This window comes from Electrona antarctica, assembly GCF_951216825.1.
Source record: "Electrona antarctica genome assembly, chromosome: 12".
NCBI classification, from domain to species: domain Eukaryota; kingdom Metazoa; phylum Chordata; class Actinopteri; order Myctophiformes; family Myctophidae; genus Electrona; species Electrona antarctica.
The window spans coordinates 45,949,077-45,974,453 of record NC_136793.1 but is presented as its reverse complement, the minus strand read 5'-3'; the positions used below and the strand labels follow the sequence as shown (position 1 = coordinate 45,974,453).

Sequence of the window (25,377 nt, the reverse complement as noted above, 5' to 3'; positions counted from 1 at the left end):
TCCCAGGGAACAGGATGTTTCAACGGCTTCCTGGGCTCCATGCTGCTGGCCTATCTCCTGACCACCCACAGAGTCGGTAACAGCATGACAGCCTATCAGCTGCTCCGTAACAGCCTGCACTTCCTGGGTGAGAATCTTGACCGTGTCCCGTCCGTCAGACCTGAAACAAGAAGCACATAATTTATACTATCCAATCGCACAATGGTGTCAGTATAAATTAGGCTTTGTGCATCAACAAATGCTGCTGTTATCTAATTGTATTATTGTGTTATTATTCTGTATAATCTGCTCTTGGCTATACTGATGGATATTATATTGGTTATTATCATAATGCTGCTACTTGTGTTCCAACTTTTCCATCCCTCTCTTAACCTCAGCTTCCACGGACCTGACCAGTAATGGAATTACCCTGGCCAGAGATGCTGACTCAACAGCAGTGAGTAGCCTGGCACCAAAGGCCTCAAAATAGGAAACCTACAGTTGGAGGCCATCGATATTGTCCTTTTCTTTTTGCTGAGGTTTGCGTGATCTGCGCAAAAGGACAGTTAACCCATTTTGGGCAGGAACCCCTTTTGGTGTTTTAAACATTATGTTATAATTTAGCTATTGAAAAATAGCAGATCTACAAGCTCATAGCGCGCCACCGAGTGGCGCGCTACGAGCTTCTAGGTCTGCTATTTTTGAAAAATCGTGAAAATATTTATTTCAGAAAACTGGAGGATTTAGAAAAATGGGTCTAATGATAAGGGACAATATCGGTGGCACCCAACTGTAGAGTTTGTTGAACCCTCTTTGTTTCGTTCTTTGAAGCGAATGCGTACTGTCTATAATTTTGTTTTTTTGTTCTATCGTTCTTTCCTTTTGTTTTTCCCTGCAGCCGTCCCTGGCCGACTTTCACAGTGCTTTCCAAGTGGTGTTTGTGGACCCCTCCGGTCATCTCAACCTGTGTGCTGAGATGACAGCCTGCACCTACAAACAGGTGAACTCTTTTTATTTGGATAAACCGGGCGACAGATTACAAAGCACTTCCTTAACACATTGAGAGCCCACGCAAAACTGCCCAAAATCACTTTCACCTAGAAAATCCATTCACATTTTTTATAATTCAGCTGACTGTGGAGACACATGCTGGAACTTTTTACTTTGAAATGTTTTATAGTTTCTGAGTTATTTAATTTAAACGCCAAATGCATTCTCAATGGCGAAAACACAAACTTTGGCACCACGTGTTTTTCAAAGACGTCCACAGACGTCTTGGGCTATGCACGTGCGGTAATACCCAGGACGTCCACAGACGTTTTGGGCACAAAATGTGTTAAATTACCTTGTGCCTTCTGCTACATAGGAAAAACAAAAAGGGAGTTAAGAACCAGATCACAGAACAAAAGCAATATCGGAAAAACAAAAGATGAAAAGTCGCCTATAGCCATTCACTTCAACAGTATTTGACAGGATATATGTACCATGAGGTTTCAAGGCATAGAATATATAGATCCCAAAGCCTACTGTATACTGTGATTGTCCAGTAGCCAGTTGGAAGTGGTTCATTTTACTACCTACAGTAATAGACAGTTGTAGAGTTCTGTACTCAATCTAGCAACTAAGATCTCTTATGGGGGTCTCTGGCACCAAATCTTTTTTAAATGCGCTGTCCTCGGTCTAATAAATGCATATCAAATTGGGGGCCCTTGACCTTCCATTGGTGTATTAACACATGTCATGGATGGTGGTTTGACCACATTCCCAAATGTTATCGCTCCTCAGGTGCAGCACGAGGCGACGTCGTCCATGCAGTTCTGGGACGACCCCACGGTGGACGGGTTCCACGCACTCCTCATGACCCCCAAACCCATGATACGCACGTGTGACCACGTCTTCCAGTACGGGCCTGTTCAACACTTTGTTATACTTACAATTTAGGCATTTAGCGGACACTCTTAATCCAGAGCCATTTACGATAGGCAAGGAAAACATGAGGTACTACATCAAATGCATAGAAATAGTAATCTAGGATCATAGCAGGTAAACCAATAACCTATCGTCAGTCTAAACGGTATAATATCAAAAACATCTATAGTCTGTACTATACAAACTATAGGATGCCAGGTCTACATAGCGTGCCATCTAAATTACATTTTAGCCTTTGCATAAGCCTGCAAGGTCGTCAAGGCTAGGGCAAGCGCTTTGGCAAGTGCTACTAAAGGCCAGACCGCACCGATGCAGCTAGTCGCAACACCTTGCAACAAAACAGTTTTAAAGCCCAAACCACACCATCGGGTCGGGATGAGACGGTTTCTAAGGTAAACCACACCAATGCAACTCATTGAGTTGCAATGACTTGCATTGGTACCTTAACACAATCTGTGCCGGGATTCCTTCAGAATAGAAGCTCGGGGTGCCGGGAAGACATGGACCCTGTAAAGCCCCCCCTTCGGTCCGAAAACAAATCGGAGACATATTTTTGCTTGCTTACCTCGCTAAGAATCCGATAATAATCGCTGATGATCCCTCGCGTTCATATTTTTGAACGAGAGGCAGGTCAGAAGTCGGAAACGAAGAGCTTAGTATATCCATCAGATCAAAACCACAGAGAGTGCCCTAGATTAGGAGATACGAGGCATTCTTTCTGCAGCGGTGAACGAAGAGCCTTGGAGTCCAACAAAAAAAAAAGAAAGGAAAACAAATCTGAATATTTGATATCATTGAAGATGTGCTAGGACGTGTACACACGTCCTATGGATCCGTCGGTTGGATTGCTTATGACGTGTGGACACGTCGGGTGGACTGATACCGTCTCGTCCCGACTCCAGACCCGACCCTTTGGTGTGGTTTGGGCTTTAGGCCTGTCCGCACCAATGCAACTCTTTGCAACTTCCATTGGGGATAATGCTTGCAAGTAGTTGCATGGGTTTTTCAGAAAACTGAAACTGATCTGTCGTTCTCAAAAATAGCAGACATACTGTACAAGCTCTGTTTAGCGAGCTTGTGCATCTGCTATTTTTTTGAACATTAATGTTTTTGAAAAATAGTTGGTGTTACATTTTCCCTGCTGTGTCCCCTGGCACAAAACATAGTCCGACGGGGGGTCCGCGGCCAAATGCATATCGTTCTGGGTAAAAAAAGAAAAAAAAGGTTTGAGAACCGCTAAACCCAACGTTAATTTGTGATGTTTTCTTTGTCTCAACCGGTCAGTCTCTGTGAGTTGGTGAAGCTTCAGTCCAGCTGTAAAAAGCTCAACCTGCTGGGTGAACTGATGGACCACAGTGGGAACTACGTCCACACAGCGCTGCCCTACATCCTGTCCATCCTCCGGCGAGGTCTGGGCCAGAGGGTCCAGCTGCTCACCCACTCCCTCTCTCCTGACCCGGAGGTAAGCGGAGTAGGGACTAGGGGTCCCTACAGTTAACCCATTTTGACCTGAGATCAGATTCTAAAAATGTCTTCTACATCCTGACAGTTTTCTGAAAAAGCTATGTTTCTATGTCAGTCGTTCTTCGATCTTTCAAAAATAGCAGACCTACAAGCTCGTAGCGCGCCACTCGGTGGCGCGCTATGAGCTTGTAGATCTGCTATTTTTCAATAGCTAAAGCATAACATGATGCTAACACCAAAAGGGGTTCCCGCCCAAAACTCTTTTGGTGTTTCAGCCCATTTTTAGGCCTGACGTCGACATTTTAAAAATGTTTTTTTTAAAAGTTTTCTGAAATACCTATGTTTCTATATCAGATTCAGTGGTGCTCAAGATTTCATGTCAAGGACCCCAAAAATTTTATGTAATTGGCCGCAGAGGCATCTGAAAATATTAGAGCAAAAGCAGCAGATCAACAAGCTCACAACATGTTGAGCTTATAGATCTACTGTATATTGGCTATATGACTATTTCAGCGTGTACTATTGTAAGACGCAAAAAAAAACACGATGCTTAACCCTGCCCACTCTCCATTCATTTTCTATCTTATACACCTTTCAAAGACGAGTTGCATTCCGTGCTTCGCTGCATTCATCAAGTGTAATATTATTATTCCTTTGTGCATAAATTATGGTCACAGTGGTCCGTAGAGAGCGCAGCCCCCCAGCACAAGGCTCAGCCCCCCATATCGTTTGGGTTGATCTTGAGGCCAGAGCAAGCGGCAGCCGTCCTGGAGAGAGGTCCACCGGCAGACAGCCCCAAGGTACACACGTGTGTGTGTGTGTGTTACAATTTTTAATTCATGTTGACGTGAGACGATAAATCATGGACAAAAGTCAATTTATTTTAATGGAATAATTGATCTAGTGATAAATCATGTAAAATATTCCACAGTTAAAGAGATACACAATATACTGTTTATTTATTGTAATAACAGAGTATACAGTGTATACGTTTTGTATTTTGTGTGATCATGAGTGAATAAAATACTGCTACTACAATATGCTATTGTGCACCAAATAGTGAATAACATTTTATGTTACCTTTTTGACTGCTGGGTAGTCCACCAAATTAATTGCATTTAAACATGAATCGACAGATGTACAGTACAGATACCCACAGTAACCTACAGTATGTTCTCTTTCTAGGCAGTGCCGTTTCGCCAGCTGTGGGGCCCTCTATCCGACCTGAGGCGCTTCCCGGACGGAACCATCATTGAAACGGTGGTGTGGAAAGGACAGACCGACTGCCAGAAAAGACTGATCCCCAAACAGATCATCACTCACCTGCTACAGCTGTATGTATTTCTACCCGAGTGGGCACAATTGTGGTCCATTTAGTTTGTCAGTACATGGTTAGCGTGGCAGTCACATGGAAACACTGTTACTTTTCAGGAAAAGTAGTAGAGAGCTTAAATGGATCCAATGTAGTTATTATCTAAGTCACAAGCTCTTGTTAACACCTTGAATGTCCAAGTCGGAGTTATCCGTCCAAGTTCAAGGTCACGGTCAAGTGCCCAACACGGAGATTGATAAACAAGACAGAGATTAATGAAAATAAAACCGTTCGCATCGCTCTAGAGCCTTGGAGCGCTTGTTGCCTGATCCGATGACGTGTAATCGAAAGTCTCCCCTGCCTGTTTAGCTGACGAAAACGAAAATCTTAAAACGATCATAACTCCCGATCTAAATCATCCTGTCTAATTCTGAAAAAAGATCCTGTGTTAGACGGCGCTCAGCGGTCCAGTCGCTAGTCGCGATAGATTTATTATTACCTCCCGTTGTTGTCGATAGACTCTAGAGTGGTGTGGCTATTGTTAGCTGCTACACAGACATGCACACCAGCTTCCGGTGCGCCGGTAATAGTGGTCTGTGCGCTACAAATGATGGGCACCCTGGATGAAATAGTTCCGGGCTTCTAAGGTGTTTAGGTTCACTATTTATAAAACACACAGACAGACTGAAGTGGTTACACTTCAACTTTGTTTCTAAACCGTACCAAAACCAGCAGATCTGAAAGCTCACAGCGTGTTGCTTCGTGACACGTTGTGAGCTTACAGTTGGGTGCCACCGATATTGTCCCTTATCATTTGACCCATTTAGGCCTGACCTCAACATTTTAAAAAATCCTTCTAAATCCTCCAGTTTTCTGAAATATATATTTTCACGATTTTTAAAAAATAGCAGACCTACAAGCTCGTAGCGCGCCACTCGGTGGCGCGCTATGAGCTTGTAGATCTGCTATTTTTCAATAGCTAAATTATAACATAATGTTTAAAACACCAAAAGGGGTTCCCGCCCAAAATGGGTTAACTGTCCTTTTGCGCAGATCACGCAAACCTCAGCAAAAAGAAAAGGACAATATCGATGGCCTCCAACTGTACATCTGTACATTTAAAAAACAATATTACTGTATATGGATGAAAGGTTTCTGCCCGACAGCATCGTTAGAGGGACAGTAATCTTCCATTTTCTGTTGGGGAGAGAGAGGGTGATTTCGGGGGCCCAGTTTTGCATCATGTGATGCACAATGGTTTGGATCTGGATATTGGTACATCTGAATCACAGACTAAGCAGAACATTATATAACCATGTAGAATTGTGAGATAAAGGCAACCATATGTAAACGCCTACACATTCAACATCCTACCAGGAACATGCCTAGGCTGCTACAACTACTGCAGCACTGTGTAACTTTTCTTTTATGAATAGATTTTAATTTCGTCCAATATGTACAGTATGTTTGATACAACATAACTTATACAATTGGTGTGTGTGCTATTTTGCCCCCCTGCTCTTCTAGTGAGACATTTTAGATTGTGTCAAAGGTCATGTCTCTCTGACACAAATTTTGACCTGATGGTCAAGATTCAATGTATCCCCTGAGCAAGCAGGCAGGCTCTATTGGCTCAATGGTAAAACAAAAAAAATGTCAGCACGTGCAGGAAACAGAGTTCAAATCTGGGGTAGAAGAGAGGAAAGTTACATAGTGCTGCTTTAACTCCACGATCAAAAAAAAAAAGAAATCCAGATAATATGCATATATATTCGGATATTCATATATCTTTAGTAAAATGTCCACATTCAAGTACAATATCTACAAGGACGGCTCCTTTACTACCCATTCTTATTTAAAAATATCATCATGTCGACATGCTCTGGGCTGAGTCTCGTCCGCATTCTCGCGTATGTCCTTCTGTCTTCCGAGGACATCAGGTTTGAAGGTACCGATACGCCAGGTATGCATAGGTAGCGTTTTGCCAAAATTGCCAGGCCGGGGAATCTTGGACCATTAACCCTCCACCAGTCGAGAGGATTTATGTCCAGCGAGGGCGAGATGTCTCTTAAGTAGTACTCCACCTGGGCCTCGGAGTCATCCGCGTAAGACGAGCTGTAGTTGTCGCCTAGGAGTAACAGCATTGCGTTCTTGGCGTCGCCTGCCTTTGGCTGGGATGCTTGGCTGACTGGATGCGTGGCCAACGTCTCCATCTTTTCGATCTTGGCAGCTAAAACGGTACTACTTATCACGTCCAACTTTGAAACCATTTCATGCAGTTTGACTTTTGCGGCCAGTCTCACAGTGGGTGTCAGGAAGCTGAGGTGCTTGTGACGAGGGTCCAGCATGGAGGCCATCAGAGCTGGTTTGGAGGCCAGGTCACCAGCGTCAACCTGTGAACATTGAATTAATGTTGCGGCTTCAGGACATTTTTATTGACAAGTGTGAGGTACATGACACGGAGGAAATGTATGCAGGTCAACATAAAAACAAAGACAACAGACAACAAAGGCAGGTAATATACTGCCTTCTACAGGTCACTGAGAGATGCAGTATAAGCACATAGGCCCTCATTTATCAATGATTTATCAATTTATCAAACCAGCTTAAATGAGCTGAATATTTGCATGTGGGATGAAGGCTATATAATGGATAAAGTGATAATGGATCCTGTGGCTTGTTATAATTTGCTGTATATTTAGTTTGAATGTGAAAGCAATGCGTCAAGTACAATTCCTTGTAAGGGAACTATATACTGTATCTGGCTGGCCAATAAAAAGATTCTGATGATCTCCAAATTATCAGGCCTGTCTACTCTAAATTAAAGCATTACATGGTAAATCTAGGCGGTTGTGACTGTGCCTACCTCCATGTGTTTCCTCAATGACTCCCGAACCTTGATCTTAAACTCTGAGACTAGTTTGCTCTCGTGCTCTCTCGCTGTGAGGTGAGTGTGGAGGAGACTGAAGGTGATGGGGTAGATGTTGGAGACCGACGCCTCCGTTTCGGCAGACATGACCGTCATCGCCCACTTCAGAGTAGCCATCACGGGCGTGATGTCCTCGATCATTTGCCAGTACTCGTCCTTCATGTCGAGTGCGTGGGCCTCTTGCCTGCTGGTGACCGTGCGGTCAGACAGAACAGCTTTGACGGCCCACCTCTGTTCGATCAGCCTCTCGAACATGTCCCCGATGGTTTCCCACCTGGTCTTGCTGGACTGGATCAGCGTGTGGCCCGGCAGACACATCTGGACCTGCCTGAGCTCCAGAGCCATGCCCGCGTGCGAGTTGTGGTTGAAGTGTTTCACCAGTTTGCCGGCGGCAGCGACGACACCCAGAACGTCGCCGCTCACGCCGCGGCTGACGGACGACTGCAGCGCGCAGGCGAAGCACACCACGGAGTCCCAGGTGACGCGCGCACAGCTGTGGGCCGCCGTCGTGACGTTCTTCGCGTCGTCGCGAACGCAAGCGGTCACTCGGCCGGCGAGTCCCCAGCCCCCCACCGTCTCTATGAGCTTCTCAGCGAGGTCGTCCGTAGTACTGGCGGACGGCGCGTGGCCGACCGGCGGCATGCCGTGCGTCTGCAGCACCGCCCTCCTGGCGTGCCAGTCCTCCGTTATGAAGTGGCAGTAGACGGTCATGTAGCGCTCGGCGGGCATGGCTGCCCAGCGCTCCGTGCACAGAGCCACAGCCTCGGCCGTGTCCAGCAGCCGCCTCAGCTCGTGGGCCTTTGCGCGGAAATGCGATTCGACGTGAGCCGTCACCTCTTCGACCGTGGGCACCGTGTAGTCGCGCACAATGTAAGCCAGCAGTTCGCGGAATCCTACGCCGTCCACCATGCTGAGGGGAAGCATGTCCTTCTCCATCATTACACAGATGCGCTGGGTAACCTGCAATTACAAGGTTAAAATGTAGTCATGTAGCAGACACGCTTATACAGAGCCACTTGCAGAGAGCAAGAACAGTCTAAACCCTAGTCAATAAATAAATGACATGGTAAATGGTCATTCAAATACAACAAAGACCTAGTTTGACCTGAGATCAGATTCTAAAAATGTCTTCTACATCCTGACAGTTTTCTGAAAAAGCTGTTTCTATGTCAGTCGTTCTTCGATCTTTAAAAAATAGCAGACCTACAAGCTCGTAGCGCGCCACTCGGTGGCGCGCTATGAGCTTGTAGATCTGCTATTTTCAGGGCGGGAAAAGGCCAACTAGAAAGGCCAGTCCACACCAATGCTAGTCCCTGAATCACTAGCCTACACCAATGCAACTGGTGTGGTCGCAACTTGCAACCCAGATGCACTTGCAAGAAACGGCAGCGGTCAGGACTGACCAGTTGCAGATTCGGGGATAGCCTAATGGTTGCAAGTAGTAGTTGCAGTTGCATTGGAGTGGACTGACATTAACTCTGAGAGTGTCCAGATCGAACCAAATTGGACCCGTTTGGGACACTACAAACATGACGTCTGTCAAAGAGTCACCTCTGAGTGCGACATGGCCTCGGCGGCTGCCTGTGGTGGGTCCCCGCCGCCGGTCCCCTGGTGGTGGTCCTCCTGGGGCGCGTGCGAGTGCTTGTTCTTGATGTGGTACATCATGCTGGTGGTGCTGCTGAAGTACTTGAGCTTGGCGTCGCACAGCTTGCAGTGGACTTCGTTGTCCGTCTTGACGAACACGTCCCACACGGAGCTGCGCTTCATGCGCTTCCTCAAGCCCACCTGCAAGGTTAGATTAGGCCTGGCACAATTATTACATAATCGCCCTAATCGCAATTATTTGAGATAATCGCAATTATCAATTGTCAATATTGTTTCCATGTTGAAAAATGTCCATACATTTTCAAACAGTTTCAGAAATAGCAGATCTAGCTTGTAGATCAATTATTTCCACTTTTCTATATTTTTTTTGGCAAGAAAAATATGAATGTTTTAATGTGTCAGTGATTTCTTTCTTTATTTCTACATTGTCATATCTGCCCTGTGCAATTTGTGATTACGAAGCCTAAAAAAAACGTTACAATGTTCAATGCAAAAAAACTGAATCGTTAATCACAATTGATTGAAATTGATTGCATTTTGTATTCAGTTTGTAGAATGGGTATACAGTTCGACGAAAGTCGAAAGTACAGGTCAATACAAAACTGCTACGAGGATAAACCCATAAAAAGCACACGCATATGATACGACAAGCATACGACTTGTGTGACAATCGTCAAATTAAATGTGCAATCGTGATGACACTGTGTGTGCGTGGCAGCCATATACCTGCAGCTCGCTGCTGGAGGTGGAGGTCCCGCAGCTGCTGGTGTTGTGCAGCGGGACCATGTTGTTGTTGTTCTGCATGGGGACCGAGGAGGAGGAGGTCGCCTCCTCCGCCGTCGGTCTGAACGGTCGTGCGGGTCCGGAGGTGGAGGAGAGCCGGTGGTGGTGGAACTTCTCCTCCGACTGCGGCGGCGCACATCGGGATCCGAGGCTCGACGTCGTGGGCTTTTCGTCCTCGTCGTATTCACTCATCATCTGCTCCATTTATAGTTTGGATTTATAAAAGATCGCCGTCGAGAATTAACTTTTGCAGGCCGTGTGGTCAACGTTTTTTTGTTTGTTTTTTGCTGGGTAATGTGTTATATTTTATACTCGGCAGCTGTGTTTGTAAGCTGTCAATATCATCGTCCGTTCAATCCTGTCTTCTTCCGTGCGTTTTTCTCTGTATCAGACATGCAGACATCCCAGGCCTGAAACATCTTCTTTTGTGTGTGTGTGTTTTTTTGTTTCTGTACTCTGTAGACATGCAGACATCCCTGAAACATGTGTCACGTATGTCGGGGCGGCGATGGACGACGTCATCAGCGTGGGACGGGAGGTATGTAAACAAATAAATATATAATACTACTAATAATACTCGTAGTTGCGGATATTAGCCAGTAGAGGGCGACGCTGTTCCAATCACAGTACCTCAGTGATTCTCTCATGTCAGCCCAGATTTGATATATATATATATATATATATATATCCAATCTAAGGAAGACAAAAAAATTGACCTTTACTAAGAATTAGCTCTGGTCCATAGCTCTAATGCATTGCATTTAGAGCTATGTTACTCTCAACTTCCGCCGCTCGCATGAATGCAGACCAGCCTCTCAGTGTCATTAGAAAGCCTACTTTCCTTAGTTGAAGCACACGTATAAACGGTACTTTTTGGCCAGAAAGGGATTTTTTTTCACCAGAGGAAAAATATTCTCTATGAGGCAATTCTCTGAGCAATATCGGTAGAAGGCGCAGTGGAGTAACTAAAAGTATTTTTTTTTTCGGTGGAAAAAAGTGCCGTTTATACGTGTGGTGGGGGGCTCAGAGTGCTTCCACTAAGTAAACCCGCCTTTGTTTTGGTGAGTGGCAAAAACGTTCTTTTTATTTACGCTAAAGACGAGAGGCTGGTCTGCATTCATGCGAGCGGCGGAAGTTGAGAGTAACATAGCTCAAAATGCAACGCATTAGAGCTATGGACCAGAGCTAACTAAGAATCAACCTGGGGACCACTGTTGTTTTGCAATGGGATATGGGCTAAGATTAATGCTTTTGTAACACTGGAATGCATCCCATGTCTTCTCAAACGATGGTCCACGGACTTAACTGGTATACACTACTGACACATGTGGCCCTATCTTGGGAGGGCCTTAACCTTTATCCCTAAACTCTTTTTGCCATATTTCACTATCTTGAAAAATATTTTAAAATAGTTCAACTAGCCGATCTACATCCACACATTATGATCTTGCAGATCGGCTATTTGAACTATTTTAATAATAGTAAAAAATAAATATAATATATATACACACACGGGCAAACTCTGTCTTTTAATGTGAACGCGTATGCTGGCACTGGGAAGTGGAACTGGGGTTTAATGCTAACAGCTAGCGGTAGAGATAGAGTTAAAGTCTAACTCATGTTGATTAGGTGATGTAATGATGATGAAAAAACAAACCGTGCCAACACAAACATTAAATGCCATTAACAATAAAGAGACAATATGATGTAAATTTTCCCTTCATTGTCAATGGCGTTTTTAAAACAAACATTGAACTAAAAACAAACATTAAACCTGTATATAGGCAAAAATGGCAAGTATGTGCAAGATATAGCACATGATTATATGGGCACATTTCCTATTTATGACTCAATCAGGCAAGCTGGTACACTTACCCTTCTTGAGATTCTAACTGCCTTTTCTGTGGAATTTCTTAACCTCAGACTTCCCAGTAATTCTGATAAACATTGACGCCCTTCCACGGAACAGTGCACAAAAGTTTAGTGCACTGTTCCGTGTTAGAAAATACAAAATCTTCACTTTGCTACATTACTAAATACATGGTCAGGGACCACACGCAATACCTTCACGGACCGCCAGTTGAAAACCCCCTGCTTTTGGGTCTCGACCTGAAAGGTTTGACAGTTAAGTGTCACCATTGTCACAGGCTACGGCAGTGGTTCCCAGTCACTTTGTTGGGACCCCCTGGAAACACCTTAAAGGCTTTCCCCGGACCACTGCTTTCCTTTGAATTTACTACAAAAGCCTATGCGTGCAAAATGTGTAGCCTATTTATCAGAGGAATGGTGCAGCGTGTTTTAAATACTCAATATTCAATAGCTTCTAAGTGTTTGTCCAATGCACGCTGTGTCCATAAGGTGCCGAGCACCGGAGAGGAGGAGAGTCTGGCGGTCATTCAGTCTTTTGATGACCTCAGTGGGAAGCTGTGGAAGCTGGAGGGTCTCCCTCTGTCAGTCACCTCAGTACAAGGAGCCCACCCGGCCCTCAGATACACACAGGTACTATTGTTATTATCCACTTCATAATTATCCATTATCATTTTCTAATTTCTATTATAATGTTCCTTTCCCCCGTTCAATATCTCATATTCTTCTATTATGGTTACTTTCTCTTGTGCTCATGAAACACTTGAAAAGGGCTATGAACATAATCATTTATTGTTGTTGTTGTTGTTGTTATTAACACAAGCAGCTTCTATTTTTAGGTAGAGTTCATCTTGAATTGAACAGTTCAGTTGCAAAAGTGGTTGTAAACGATGTAAAGTGTCTAAACCATCTGTGTCTTACCAATGAGCAGGAATTATATAGTGTGGAATTTAAGCCCTATCACAAGTATGTTGGTCACTACTGTAATTATATGGTTGGGGGATGCTTGAACTTGAATAAGCCAGACCGAATCAGCCGTTGGCAACAAAAAATTGCCTGCCGGCGGATTACGGTCTGGAGAGGCTCAATTGTACGCCCATTTCCTACACCAGAGAACTGGTGTGGCCAATCGGGACACGGTATGCAATATGGGCGGGCTTTGGTACAGTGACGTTCAATGCTTGAGACCTTTGACTGACAGTAGCTCTGACCAATTGCGTCAAAGAGAAAATGTTTGAACCCGCCCCCCGGGAAACAAGATCCATACACAGCACCTCCAGACTCAAATACCACACGACCACACGACCACAGCCAGATTTGAGTCTGGCTTATTAGCCAGGCTAGCTTGAACTACCGTAGGGATCTTGAGCGATGGCGATCTTGTCCTGTAGACGTGCTGCTGATGTTTCCATGATCTCCTGTCCAGGTGTTTCCTCCTGTGCCTCTAAAGTTGGACTACTGGTTCTTCGACAGAGAATCCTCGTCAAGGTCGCTGGTTCCAAAGGAAGGAAAACCCTGTCCCGTCTACATCACCCCTGTCACAGGTACATACGTCATCCTTTGGCGACATGTTCAGAATCAGAATCAATGCATTCAATTCAAGAATCAATACAGTTCAGGCTCATCATTGCAGTTAAAAGAAGTGTGAAGTGAAATACAATTGAGTGCATAATAAAGTGTGTGCGCGCATGTGTGTGTTTTAATATCGTTTAGCTGATCAAAGCGGTTGGTGCTGAGGGGTCTCTGTTCCTCTCTCTATATACACTATACAGTATGTCCACCAGAGGGCGCTCACGTCCTAGCTTGTTCCGAATTACAGGCCTCTTTACTAGAGCCACACACAGTTTTCTAAAAAGCTGTGCTCCTGAATGTTTTGATGTTTTTCCGATGTATTCTTATTGAGTCATTATGTAGAATCTGGTCTCAGTCCTAAATGGGTTAATGTAAATAAACATTTGCATGCTAGTAAGCCTGGGGTCTGTCCTGTTGCAGTGATCTGTCACATGGAGGGCAGCGGGAAGTGGCCACAGGACCGCCTGGCCATCCGTCACCTCAAGGCTGCCTTCCACATCAGCATGGCGGAGCAGCTTCACAAGCAGCACCACTACACCTGTAAAGCCTGCCCCACACACCTGGACGTGTGGAAGGTAAGCAGCACCACTACACCTGTAAAGCCTGCCCCACACACCTGGACGTGTGGAAGGTAAGCAGCACCACTACACCTGTAAAGCCTGCCCCACACACCTGGACGTGTGGAAGGTAAGCAGCACCACTACACCTCAGTAGCCTCGGAAACCCAGGCGTTTTTATTTCCAGGGAGGAGAAAAAAAAGTCTGGGGCCAAGTCCAAGTCCACTTCAAGTCGGCATACAGTAGCGCAAACGTCGCTCACTCTGATTTCTGATCGTCTGCACCTTTGTTAAATTGACGTACACTCGCACACTCCTCTCTCTCTGTCGCTCTAATTAATTAGTCTCATGTGGCGCAGCTGCGTGTAGTTTCTCCCGGCGGATCCTGCCGGGAGCTGCCTATGCCATAGAAAGCATAGGTGAGTTCCAGTCTACTACACGGGTCGCGGCCTGAAAAAATGTGCTAGAGCACTGGTTCCAAAACACTGGGTCGGTGGGACCCATTTTTATGGGTCCCTTGGTTTCCTAGATTTTGTTTTTAATTATTATTATTTCAAAACATTTTCACCCCCCACCCCCCCACCAAAAGGCAACATTTTCCATGAATTAAAAACAAATTCAATGGTTTATTTCAGTAATTTCATGAAGAAATAAAAGAAAAAATTTAAGAAATTCCATAAATTAGAAAACGAATGTTTAAGTAGTAGTGGAAATAGGCGATCTACACGCTCACCACGCGTCGCTTCCCCGCGTGGGAACCACTGTACTAGAGGGAGAGAGAGAGAGAAAGAAAGAAGATTATCAAGGTTAGAGCCTGGCCAGTCTGATATGTTTTGGAAGGCCTAGCCTGCCGATTATATATTTTTAATTATATATATATCTTTTTTCTTCTGTGTGTGTGTGTGTGTGTGTGTGTGTGTACAGGACGGCTTAGCGTTCCGTATCCAGGTTGCGTACAAGCGCGAGCCTCAGGTGCTGAGGGAGAGCGTGAGCCCCGAGGGACTGCTCCTGGTCAGAGACAACGACGAGGCCCAGGCTCTGGAGATGGAGACCGTTCACAAGCCCCTTCTGACCAGCATGCTGCACGGGTACGGCTCACACAGGGACATGAAAGTGTTGTGTGTGCGTGTTTGTGTGTGCGAACGAGCACATTTGGCGGCACTCATGGGTAGAGCGTGAGGTTCCCGGTTCGATCCCGGGTTCCCCCCCCCCCCCCCCCCCAGAGTTGGTGTCGAAGTGTCCTTGAGCAAGTCTCTGAACCCCTAATTGCTCCCCATGTGCAGGTTGGTGCCTTGCGTGGTTTCCTCCGCCATCGGTGTATGAATGTGTGTTTGAATGGGTGATTGTAATGTTTGTAAAGGGCTTTGGATAAATATATAAATGCACCATTTACTATTTACCATTTAATTGAACCCGGATCTCCAGTGTGGGAAACCAAACGTCTACCTCCAAGGCCAGAGGGAAATCCCCCATTGGCCATGGAAGATGTAGATACGTTACTCGACTGCACACTTACAGTATTTCTACAATGTGTGTACACTAGTTTGTGTTGTGCACACAAACTAGTAGTACTGTAGTACTGTAGTCCACACATAGTGCATGCTGAATGCAGTGATGCATCTTATCACTCTGATCTGCACCAGTCCTAAAGCATTTCTCATATTCATCACCTCATTTTATCTTTTCCTTTTGAATCTACTTCTCTGTATCTTGACCTCTCCCCTCCTCCTCTCACCGGCCTCGTTCCACATGTGTTCCACTCCTCAGCCTCCAGCAGCAGCACCCGTGTTTCGGGGGAGTGTGTCGCCTGGCCAAGCGTTGGTTGGGTGCCCAGCTCTTCAGCGACGACGTCACAGAAAACGTGGCAGACCTGCTGGTGGCGTTCCTCTTCCTGCAGCCGGCCCCGTTCACCCCTCCTGGGTAACTGGTTCTCCATTAATTTCACCCATTCTGGGTTCTCGTAGCGCGGCACCAAGTGCCGCGCTACGAGCTTGTAGATCTGCTATTTTTGAAAAATCTTGAGAATGTGGCGCAAATCTTTGAATATATATTCTTTCAGAGCGAACGTTTTTAACTCATATGTTTTCTGATGGGGGTTGGCAGACAATTACATATAATTTTTGGGGTCTCAACATGAAATTGTTTGAGAACCACTGACATAGAAACTTTTAGAATTAGAATCGGCCTCATGCCTAAATGGGTTAATTTAAGCCTAATTTTGTCACTGTCGGGTGGAAACCTTGTATCTCCAAAACCATGACTTTTCAGGAAATGGAAAAAAAAATAACCTGTGTTCCAATGGATTGAATCCAATTGTAGTTATTAGTTAGTCACAAGTTCACTTTTCATTAGTTCAATATTTATAAAACCCACAGATGCGCTTAACCACTTTCACTTAATTGTTTTCTGCAAGCTGACAACGCACTCGCAAGCATTTGAATGCTCGTTCATAATTTTCCATAATTATACAATGAAATGTTAAGTATGATGTTCTCCTTGATTGCTTCTAAACATCTGTGACAAACCAAACCAAGGTTTGGTCAGTTTGGGTTGAGCTCAACTTCTGATCATCATTCGCTATCATTTGGTTCTTTCACTGTCAAATGTAAGGGTCCAAGTATACTGTCAGCCTTAACGCGTTGGGAAAAATGCTTATTAGTGGGCGACATGGCGGAAGAAATAGTCGTTAAAATGCTTTTCTATTGCTGATCACAGCATCTTTACAATAATAAATCATCTTCCCGCAGTGTGAGAGTATAGGCTTTTATGAGATGTGGAAATTATAATCTTTTGTGTTTTTCCCATTTCACTTCTTTTCACATTTAAACGACCCTGTTGCTCCAATCTGTACCAAACTTGGTACAAACACTGTTCAGGGGTCCGCCATGAAAATAGCCACACCAAAAAAACTAATTTGCACACATAAGAGCCACAACAGCAGTGTTTAACACTTCAAATGGCCATAACTCGGTTAGCCTCGGTCCCAGGCTTATCTTCGAAAAGAAAAGCCTGCTCACAACGTAAGGCAGAGAAGCTATCAGCGAATGTATCCTCCGGAACATCCGTCAGATGTATTTCCCCCGGATACGGTATTTTCCTGACCAATCACAACACTTGTTTCATTCGCGGAGAATGTAAACTGATTTGTAAAGCATCGTCATTTCCTTGGGCGATACTTCCGCTAAAATCCCGCAACTTCCGCCCAAACTAATGATAGTCTTTACAGCGTAGGTCTTGCCCAGGGTGTAACTCGGTAGCCTGAAAGATCCCTGTGCTTTTCTGGGCATAGAGGTTGCGGAACAAACTAGCGCTGGAAACCTAGTAAGCTAAAATAGCGCAGTTGGAACAAAAGCATAATACGAAATATAATGAAAAGAAACGACACAAACAATTCAGCGCTATGTAACTTCCTGTCTTACATAGAGGCAAAATACAACCACCCCAATTGTATAAGTTATGTTGTATTAACATACCGTACTCTACAATACAGATTGGACAATTACATTTCATTCATTAACCCATTTTGACCTGGGATCAGATTCTAAAAATGTCTTCTACATCCTGACAGTTTTCTGAAAAAGCTATGTTTCTATGTCAGTAGTTCTTCGATTTTTCAAAAATAGCAGACCTACAAGCTCGTAGCGCGCCACTCGGTGGCGCGCTATGAGCTTGTAGATCTGCTATTTTTCAATAGCTAAAGCATAACATAATGCCAACACCAAAAGGGGTTCCCGCCCAGAATGGGTTAAAGAAAAGCCGGCTTTGAACTGTAACTATAATTGTAAAAAATATTTCAAAACAATTCTTGCTAACTCAAGCAGATGGCAGAGTAACTAATGACGACGGTAGTGGTGAACCATATTTAGATAGTGCTTGGTGTGGACAGCCCTCTACTCCATTGTATATTCCATACTAAAAAATCTGTGCCTTTTGTTATTCACCAGGCCACGTGCATGAAACGTATCTCTCTCTCTCAGTTCTCTTCAGGTGGGCTTCCTTCGCTTCCTCCATCTACTCTCTTCCTTTGATTGGAAGAACAATCCCTTGGTGGTGAACCTAAACAACCAGCTCACTGGTAAGCGCACAAAGAAGAGGAGAGGGCATATCTGCACACTCTCGCATGCCCTCTTTCTTCCCCCACCAAAATTACTTTGGTGATTGTGTGGGTTCTGGGAACATTGGTGCTTTCTAGTGAACTGTACAGTTTATCCGCGCACTCTCAAATGCCCCTTTTTCCCACCAAAATAAACTTTGGCTCTAGCACCGGTTCCGTTATAGATTCTTGGAACCGGCCAGCATTTCCACTGGTTTTAAGCAGAACCATTGTAATCAACGGAGGGCGTTGATTCCTGCAGCTTCCCAAAGTAAACTCTGCACGCATATTTGAAAGACAGCCAATATTGTAAGATGTTTAAGCTGTTAAGAATGCGTATATATATATATATATATATATATATATATATAGACTATCTAAAGTGAATATGGGGCTGATTTGTGGGTTGCATGCACATGCACGTGTCGTGCAACAACGCTATTCCCTACAGCTTCCCAAAGTAAACTTTGCACGCATATTTGAAAGACGCACAATATTGTAAGATGTTTAATCCATTGAGACCTGGAACGCATCCATGTCACGTTAGCGTTTAACCACATTAACCATTAACCCATTTTGGGCGGGAACCCCTTTTGGTGTTTTAAACATTTTGTTATAATTTAGCTATTGAAAAATAGCAGATCTACAAGCTCATAGCGCGCCACCGAGTGGCGCGCTATGAACTTGTAGGTCTGCTATTTTTGAAAAATCGTTAAAATGTGCCTCAAATCTTTCCGAAAATTGTCATGATTTAGAAAACTTTTTTCTTTTAAATTTCGACGTCAGGCCTGAATGGGTTAAGCCCTTAAGAATGTGTAAAAAATTGAATATGTAAAGTGGATATGAGGCTGATTTGTGGGTTACACACACATGCACGTGTCATGCAACAACAAAGACAGACAACAGGGAAAGTGAGAACTTCATTTTCTGTAGTGACATTTATGATGAATGCCATTATTATTATAGCGCTTTTCCAAGTGCTCAAAGTGCTTTACAATGGTTGGTTCATTCATTCATACATTGGGAGGTGAAGCGGCGAACAGTCGACCCCAGCGTCCTCACTTCCCACATTCACACACCAATGGTATCAAGCTCACACCGACCGACGCATTGGAGCCAATCTAGGGTTCATTGTCTTGACCAAGGACACTTCGACATGTAGACAGGAGGAGCTAAACATAGATACAAGCTTTAGTATCAAACTAGTAGACTAATGCACTGTTTTTATTTTATGATTTAAAAAAAAAAACTTTAATTCACCCTTATTTACATTGCATCTGCACTATAACACTATAAACCGGTTCTAAATTGGGCGCGAGAACCAGAACAGAACCAGTTCCAGGAACCAGTTCCAGCCACTTAAACCCTAAATAACATGATTCTCGTGACACATTGTAAGGTTGTACATCAGCAATATTTGCTGAATGTTTTATGTTGTGTAGATTTGCCTCCCTCTCTCTCTCTCTCTCTCTCTCTCTCTCTCTCTCTCTCCCTCTCTATCTCTCTCTCTCTCACTGTATCTGTGTCACACAACAGACACACTCACACACATCCACATCCTACACACACATCCTGGTCCGTTTTATACGCCCCAGTTTGTTTTAGACTAGGGTCAAATTGTCGTCGCCCCCCCACCAAACCCCCCCCACCCACCCATGTTTCCTCTCTGTCACGTGTAGCTGCCGACTACACCGAGATCAGGAATGACTTCATGGCCTCCAGGGAGTCTCTGCCTGTCATGTTTATCGCCAGCCCCCAAGACAAGAAGCGGTCTCTATGGACCAAAGTGGCTCCTAGTGTACAGGTCAGAACACACACACACACACACACACACGTGCGTGTGCATGGATTCAAGTTCTTAGCAGTAGCCAGTCATTTGGATTCCATAGAAGCCAGCATGTCTTCCATGGAAGCAGGATGCGCAGTGAAAATAGCCTGTCTACAAGCTCTCAATGCGTCGCTTTGTTTAACAAATGAAATCACACATTTGGACATGGCCATACAAAAACAAATTCAGTCGTGAGATTAGATTTTTTTGCCTAAATCCATGCGTGCACACGCAGCCACGGGGTTATTTAATCCATTAAATCATAGCGCCCAGCGATTTAGAGCAGCGGAGCACTTTTACCGATGGACCGGATGTTATCCCGGATGTGGCTGAAGCAGCTAGATGTAGCCAAAACACTCGATCTACAACAACGGGAGGTATGATTAATTCTACCGTGACTAGCGACGGGACCGCGGTGGGCCGTCTAACACATAATCTTTGCTTAGAATTGGACGGAATGATTTAAATCAAGAGTTATTAACGTTCGGTCTCGTCGGCTAAACAGGGGGGGGAACATTTTCGATGACGTCCCAGCCTGTGGAGCTATGCGATTCGGTTTTGATATCATTAATTTCCGTCCTTTTGATCAATCTTCGTCCTGGGCGCTGGACGTTACTAATTGAAAAGGCGGAGAACTTCGTCCTGTGCGCTCGGGGTGTTAACAAGAAATTCTTGAACACAAACAATAGTAGATGCCCAATCTTGGAAAACTCAACAAGTGTTTCAGGATACAGGTCATGGGTACAAAGAGTATCGCTTCCTCCATAAATGGCGACTGCCAATTATCACAGATACTGAACAGAATTTTGCCAATGCCTTAGCTCTTGGGCATGGGCATTCCTGCAATCTGCAGTCCTCTCACAACTGATTTTTGGATATTACTGAGGCTTCCTACACACACACACACACACACACACACACACACACACACACACACACACACACACACATTGTCTTTCGGATCCCATTTTTATTATTATTTAACATGAAGAGATGTTGACATAACAGTACAACCTGCAAAACAGTGGTGAATAAAAGGAGCCAAACAAAACACTATTTCTAATGACTCGTCGGTGGAGTGTAACAATAAAATGACAGACTCACAGGAGGCACATTCAGTATATAGTCACTCTGATTAACTTGGACATATTGCTTGGTACGCGCCCTAAAACATGCAAATACACTGTCTGCACATACTGTATAGACATTATTATTATTATGTATAGACATTATAGACACAGTATGTACGTATTAAAAACACCTAGCCAACAGCTTACCCACAACCTACCCTACAAATACACACCTACAGCAGTATGCTGTACATACTCATACTTAAATACACAATATGCAATAAAGAGCATACAATGATTACCAATTATGTAAATGATACTGTACAGTACTGACATAAACAGATTCCTTTAACATGTAAAAATAGTGTCAGTATTACAACACACTGAAATATGTCTACAATAATGGATCTACTGTATAAACCTTTTTTTGTCACATTGAGGTAAAAAAGAAAAGGTTTGAAAGACAATGCAGTATAAAAACAAGCAATGATAAGAACATAAATATGCAATAATTACACCAATGAAATAATGAAAAATAATTAAAGGGGCATTCCACTCATTTTCAACACTATATCATTAATATACCTTAGAGCTGTTGTGTGGAAATAATTTAAAAAAAAGTCCCCCCCCCATTCTGTTTCCTAGAACTGGAGGTCTGAAAAAAAATCATTAACATGGTGAATCACATCTTGATGACATCATCAAGATGTGATTCACCATGTTAATGGGTTTTTTCAGAAGACCGTGGTCAATGAAATATATAGGGTGTAAGTGATTTAAAGGTGTCATGACCTTATTTTTCATTTTTCTTTTAGGTTTATGACCTCAATTACACCCAAAAAACCTGAACTCTGAACATTCAGTGGATTTTCTGTGGTCTGGGATTTTCTGTGTCTGTGAAGCCTTTTGAGCTGCAAGGAAAACAGGCAAAACATTGAAAACAGTGACATCTGCTGGCAAATTCCTATGTCATATTTGGGATTTGTGGACTCTTACCTCACAGTCCACAGGCAAATCGGAGCACTTTTTTTAGCCAGAAAACCCCAGACCACAGAAAATCTACTGGATGTTAACAGTTCAGGTATTTTGGGTGCAATTGAGCTCAGAAAACCTAAAAAGAATTAAGATTACAAAAACGTTTTTTTTAGTAGCACCGGTAATATATTACAAATGATAAAATACAGTTGTTGTGCAGTTATTAACGGTTCACGAAACAAGGAAAACGTAAATACTCAAGTAGACAAAATAGAATCTTTTAACAAATACATTCAACGTAGTTGGCGTCGTCGTCGTCGTCAGTGATTTTGTGTCATGGTTTCGTTCTTTCATAGCAGTCAAAAATGTCGGTGTAAACAGAGTATAGAGAGAGAGACGAGGAGCAGTCACCTGGAAGGTCTGTATGGTGTTAGTCTAGTTTTAGTCGACTAAATGTCATACGATTTTAGTCGACTAAATCTACAGTTGATTTAGTCGACTAAAATGTAAATGCGTTGCGACGCGTTGTGAGCTTGTAGATCTGCTATTTTCAGCATGCAACCAAGTGTAAAATGACTTATACTGGATCTCTTGTCCACTAGTCCCTTCCTAACATTTTACTCTAGTTTTTATTTGTCAACGAAATCGTAGGTATATTTAGTCTTATTTTTAGTCACCATAGCTCTGTTTTCATTTAGTTTCCATTTAGTTTTCGTCAGTGGAAAAAGGTAGTCGACGGACATTTTCCGTCTTAGTTTTAGTCGACAAAAACAACACTGACGAGGAGGGAGAGAGTGTCACAAACAGCGGTGTAGAAAGGAGTTGCACGTTCTGGGCAGGGGGCAGTCGCACAGTTTTCCAATCCTGGAGCCTTTCCTCAGCGCACACTGTTCCCCTGGGTCACACTGTGGATATAGAAACACACCATCAGCAGCAGTGTCACCAGTAATATTATTTTATGGGTCGCACGTAAATGTTATTTTAAAGGATTTTCAACAAAAAATGTCCCAAAGAATGATCACAAATGAAAAATAATTTCCCCAAATTCTAAACAAACAAAAACATTTTTTTAAACTTTAAATAAATAGTGGAAATGGCCAATCTGCAAGTTTACAATGTGGGTTATTTTTCCACGTTTGGGTCATGGGGAGATATCGTCATTATCAAACGCATCACTATCGCATCATGTGGCCTTAATTCTGCATTATTTGGCAACTTCCTTATTATGGGTGTAGTGGACAATAGATCCTCATCACAAAAGGATTGGGAAATATTCTCTAGCTGTCCCAAATAGCTTCTATATTGAACCAGAGATAGGATCCAACAAGAAAGCATGCACACCTCAAAAATTCTAGGGGCGCTGAACAAAAATACGTACAGATGAGGGAAGATGAAGTTCGCACACCGGTCTTGCGCTCCAAAGGTTTATTGAAGAGAGATGCAACGTTTCGACCCCTTCGGGTCTTCGTCGGGACAATTCCTGGCGAAGACTTCAATAAAGTGCAATAAACCTTTGGAGCGCGAGACCGGTGTGTGAACTTCATCTTCTCTCATCTGCAGTATATTGAACCGTGCATGGTTGGTTCAATATAGAACTGTAAAAGTAACGCTTTTAGTAGCCATGCGACTGAAGAAAATGTTTTATCTTTGGGTGTAGTAGTGTACAGTTGGGTGCCACCGATATTGTCCCTTATCATTTGACCCATTTAGGCCTGACCTCAAAATTTTAAAAAATCCTTCTAAATCCTCCAGTTTTCTGAAATAAATATTTTCACGATTTTTCAAAAATAGCAGATCTACAAGCTCGTAGCGCGCCACTCGGTGGCGCGCTATGAGCTTGTAGATCTGCTATTTTTCAATAGCTAAATTATAACATAATGTTTAAAACACCAAAAGGGGTTCCCGCCCAAAATGGGTTAACTGTCCTTTTGCGCAGATCACGCAAACCTCAGCAAAAAGAAAAGGACAATACCGATGGCCTACAACTGTATGAATGAGAGAGAGCACACGTTCTCTGTGAGATGAGCGGTGGACATGGTGGTAAATGAATGTGTACATTATCATCACCCACCATAGGCAGATAACTCTGCTTCTTCCCCAGCGGGGGGAACCTGTTGTTCTTCAGCCTCTCCAGGACCCCGTGCAAATCACTGATCTGCAAACAACACCACACGTTCTGTGTGTTAACACCACTTGACCCATTCAGACATGAGGACGATTCTAAATCAGTAGTTCTCACAATTTCACGATTTTTCAAAAAAATAGCAGATGTACAAGCTCACAGCGGGGCACGACAAGTGCCCCGCTGGGTGCTTGTATATCTGCTGTTTCTGAATAGCCAACGTATACAGTATACAATGACACAGATTGTCCAGGTTTTATAAACCCTGTCTACAAAACAGTACTTCATTGACTGGAGTACCCCCAGGGGTCTATACTAAGCCTCCTCCTTTTCCCCCCTCTACACCAAAACGTTTTAGCAAAAAAATAGCTGATCTGCAAGCTTGCAATGTGCCACTTTGTATGCTATTTTCAACAAATGTTCATTTAGACAGATTATGATCTAGGATCTGTATTATATACAGTATTAACAGTAATAATGAAATGGTAATTATTAAAAGTAAATATGTAAATAAGTAGATGCATATTATGTAAATGATTGATTAATTAACATGGTCCGACTGAAATATGCACATCAGTAGCTGTGGTGTTGATTGAATAAAATATTTAAAGCTATTTAACCCATTCTGGGTGGGAACCCCTTTTGGTGTTTTAAGCATTATGTTATACTTTAGCTATTTTTGAGAAACCGTGAAAATGCGGCACAAATCTTTGAATATATTCTTTCAGAGCGAACGTTTTTAACTCAAATCTTTGCTTCTGAGGGGTTCCTGGAACAACATATTTTCAGATGGGGGTCGGTGGCCAATTCCATATAGTTTTGGGGTCCTTGACATGAAATATTGAGCACCACTGATACAGAAACATGGGTATTTCAGTAAACTGTCAGAATTTAGAAGACATTTTTTTAAATTTTGACGACGGGCCTAAATGGGTTAAAAAAAAGAAAAGAATGCTCACTTAGAGTCTCCCTAAACCTATTTCTCACCAGTTTCTTTTCGTTAGAGTCCTCCGAGGAAGAGAAATAAGTCAGATACGTAGACTGGATCTCCCTGGTGTGAGCGGGTTGGTAGTGGTAGCAGACCACAGCGGCACACAGCAGCGTACGGAGAAGGTAGACCCCCATGGTGTTTCCCCTGACCCAGATAAGCTTCCTACTCCGTCCGCAGTGCTCCGCGGTCTCACTTCCACCTCGTAGACCTTTTGTTGTTGACACACAGAGTCCCTGTGTTGTGGTTTTATACCCCTCTGAGCCGGGGGGGGGGGGGGGGGGGGGGCTGGGTCCTCTGTGACGT

At 43.7% G+C, this 25,377-nt stretch overlaps 3 protein-coding genes across 3 annotated transcripts in view; 1 reads left to right on the top strand and 2 right to left on the bottom strand.

Moving 5' to 3' along the window:
- Positions 1 to 25,377, top strand: part of nol6 (nucleolar protein 6 (RNA-associated)) — a 43,308-nt gene that overhangs the window by 8,222 nt on the left and 9,709 nt on the right. Inside the window, exons 8-22 of the mRNA XM_079517169.1 lie at positions 7 to 127; positions 378 to 436; positions 878 to 979; positions 1,765 to 1,880; positions 3,193 to 3,370; positions 4,050 to 4,172; positions 4,558 to 4,706; positions 10,464 to 10,539; positions 12,360 to 12,500; positions 13,294 to 13,411; positions 13,860 to 14,014; positions 14,920 to 15,083; positions 15,763 to 15,915; positions 17,973 to 18,070; positions 19,768 to 19,892. Of these exons, the coding sequence (XP_079373295.1) occupies positions 7 to 127; positions 378 to 436; positions 878 to 979; positions 1,765 to 1,880; positions 3,193 to 3,370; positions 4,050 to 4,172; positions 4,558 to 4,706; positions 10,464 to 10,539; positions 12,360 to 12,500; positions 13,294 to 13,411; positions 13,860 to 14,014; positions 14,920 to 15,083; positions 15,763 to 15,915; positions 17,973 to 18,070; positions 19,768 to 19,892 (1,878 nt within the window). The remainder of the gene's footprint in view (positions 1 to 6; positions 128 to 377; positions 437 to 877; positions 980 to 1,764; positions 1,881 to 3,192; positions 3,371 to 4,049; positions 4,173 to 4,557; positions 4,707 to 10,463; positions 10,540 to 12,359; positions 12,501 to 13,293; positions 13,412 to 13,859; positions 14,015 to 14,919; positions 15,084 to 15,762; positions 15,916 to 17,972; positions 18,071 to 19,767; positions 19,893 to 25,377) is intronic.
- On the bottom strand, positions 5,709 to 10,292 carry LOC306934556 (E3 SUMO-protein ligase ZBED1-like). The gene is made up of 4 exons (XM_079517173.1): positions 9,945 to 10,292; positions 9,165 to 9,398; positions 7,551 to 8,573; positions 5,709 to 7,077 (listed from the first exon to the last, which is right to left on the bottom strand). The coding sequence occupies exons 1-4, from the start codon at positions 10,203 to 10,205 to the stop codon at positions 6,526 to 6,528; spliced, it is 2,070 nt and encodes a 689-aa protein (XP_079373299.1). The 5' UTR covers positions 10,206 to 10,292; the 3' UTR covers positions 5,709 to 6,525.
- LOC306934563 (cocaine- and amphetamine-regulated transcript protein-like) lies at positions 22,746 to 25,266 on the bottom strand. Its single transcript, XM_079517183.1, has 3 exons — positions 25,071 to 25,266; positions 24,033 to 24,116; positions 22,746 to 22,866 (listed from the first exon to the last, which is right to left on the bottom strand). Exons 1-3 carry the CDS (start codon positions 25,206 to 25,208, stop codon positions 22,759 to 22,761), a joined length of 330 nt encoding a protein of 109 aa, XP_079373309.1. The 5' UTR covers positions 25,209 to 25,266; the 3' UTR covers positions 22,746 to 22,758.

Excerpts from the sequence above, each read along its gene's own strand:
- LOC306934556 (XM_079517173.1), bottom strand. The coding sequence starts at position 10,205 with ATGGAGCAGATGATGAGTGAATACGACGAGGACGAAAAGCCCACGACG. Across the intron at positions 9,399-9,944 it reads CCTCCAGCAGCGAGCTGCAG|GTGGGCTTGAGGAAGCGCAT; the intron begins GTATATGGCTGC and ends CTAACCTTGCAG. Across the intron at positions 8,574-9,164 it reads AGGCCATGTCGCACTCAGAG|GTTACCCAGCGCATCTGTGT; the intron begins GTGACTCTTTGA and ends TTGTAATTGCAG.
- LOC306934563 (XM_079517183.1), bottom strand. The coding sequence starts at position 25,208 with ATGGGGGTCTACCTTCTCCGTACGCTGCTGTGTGCCGCTGTGGTCTGC. Across the intron at positions 24,117-25,070 it reads ACTCTAACGAAAAGAAACTG|ATCAGTGATTTGCACGGGGT; the intron begins GTGAGAAATAGG and ends TGTTGTTTGCAG. Across the intron at positions 22,867-24,032 it reads AGCAGAGTTATCTGCCTATG|TGTGACCCAGGGGAACAGTG; the intron begins GTGGGTGATGAT and ends CTATATCCACAG.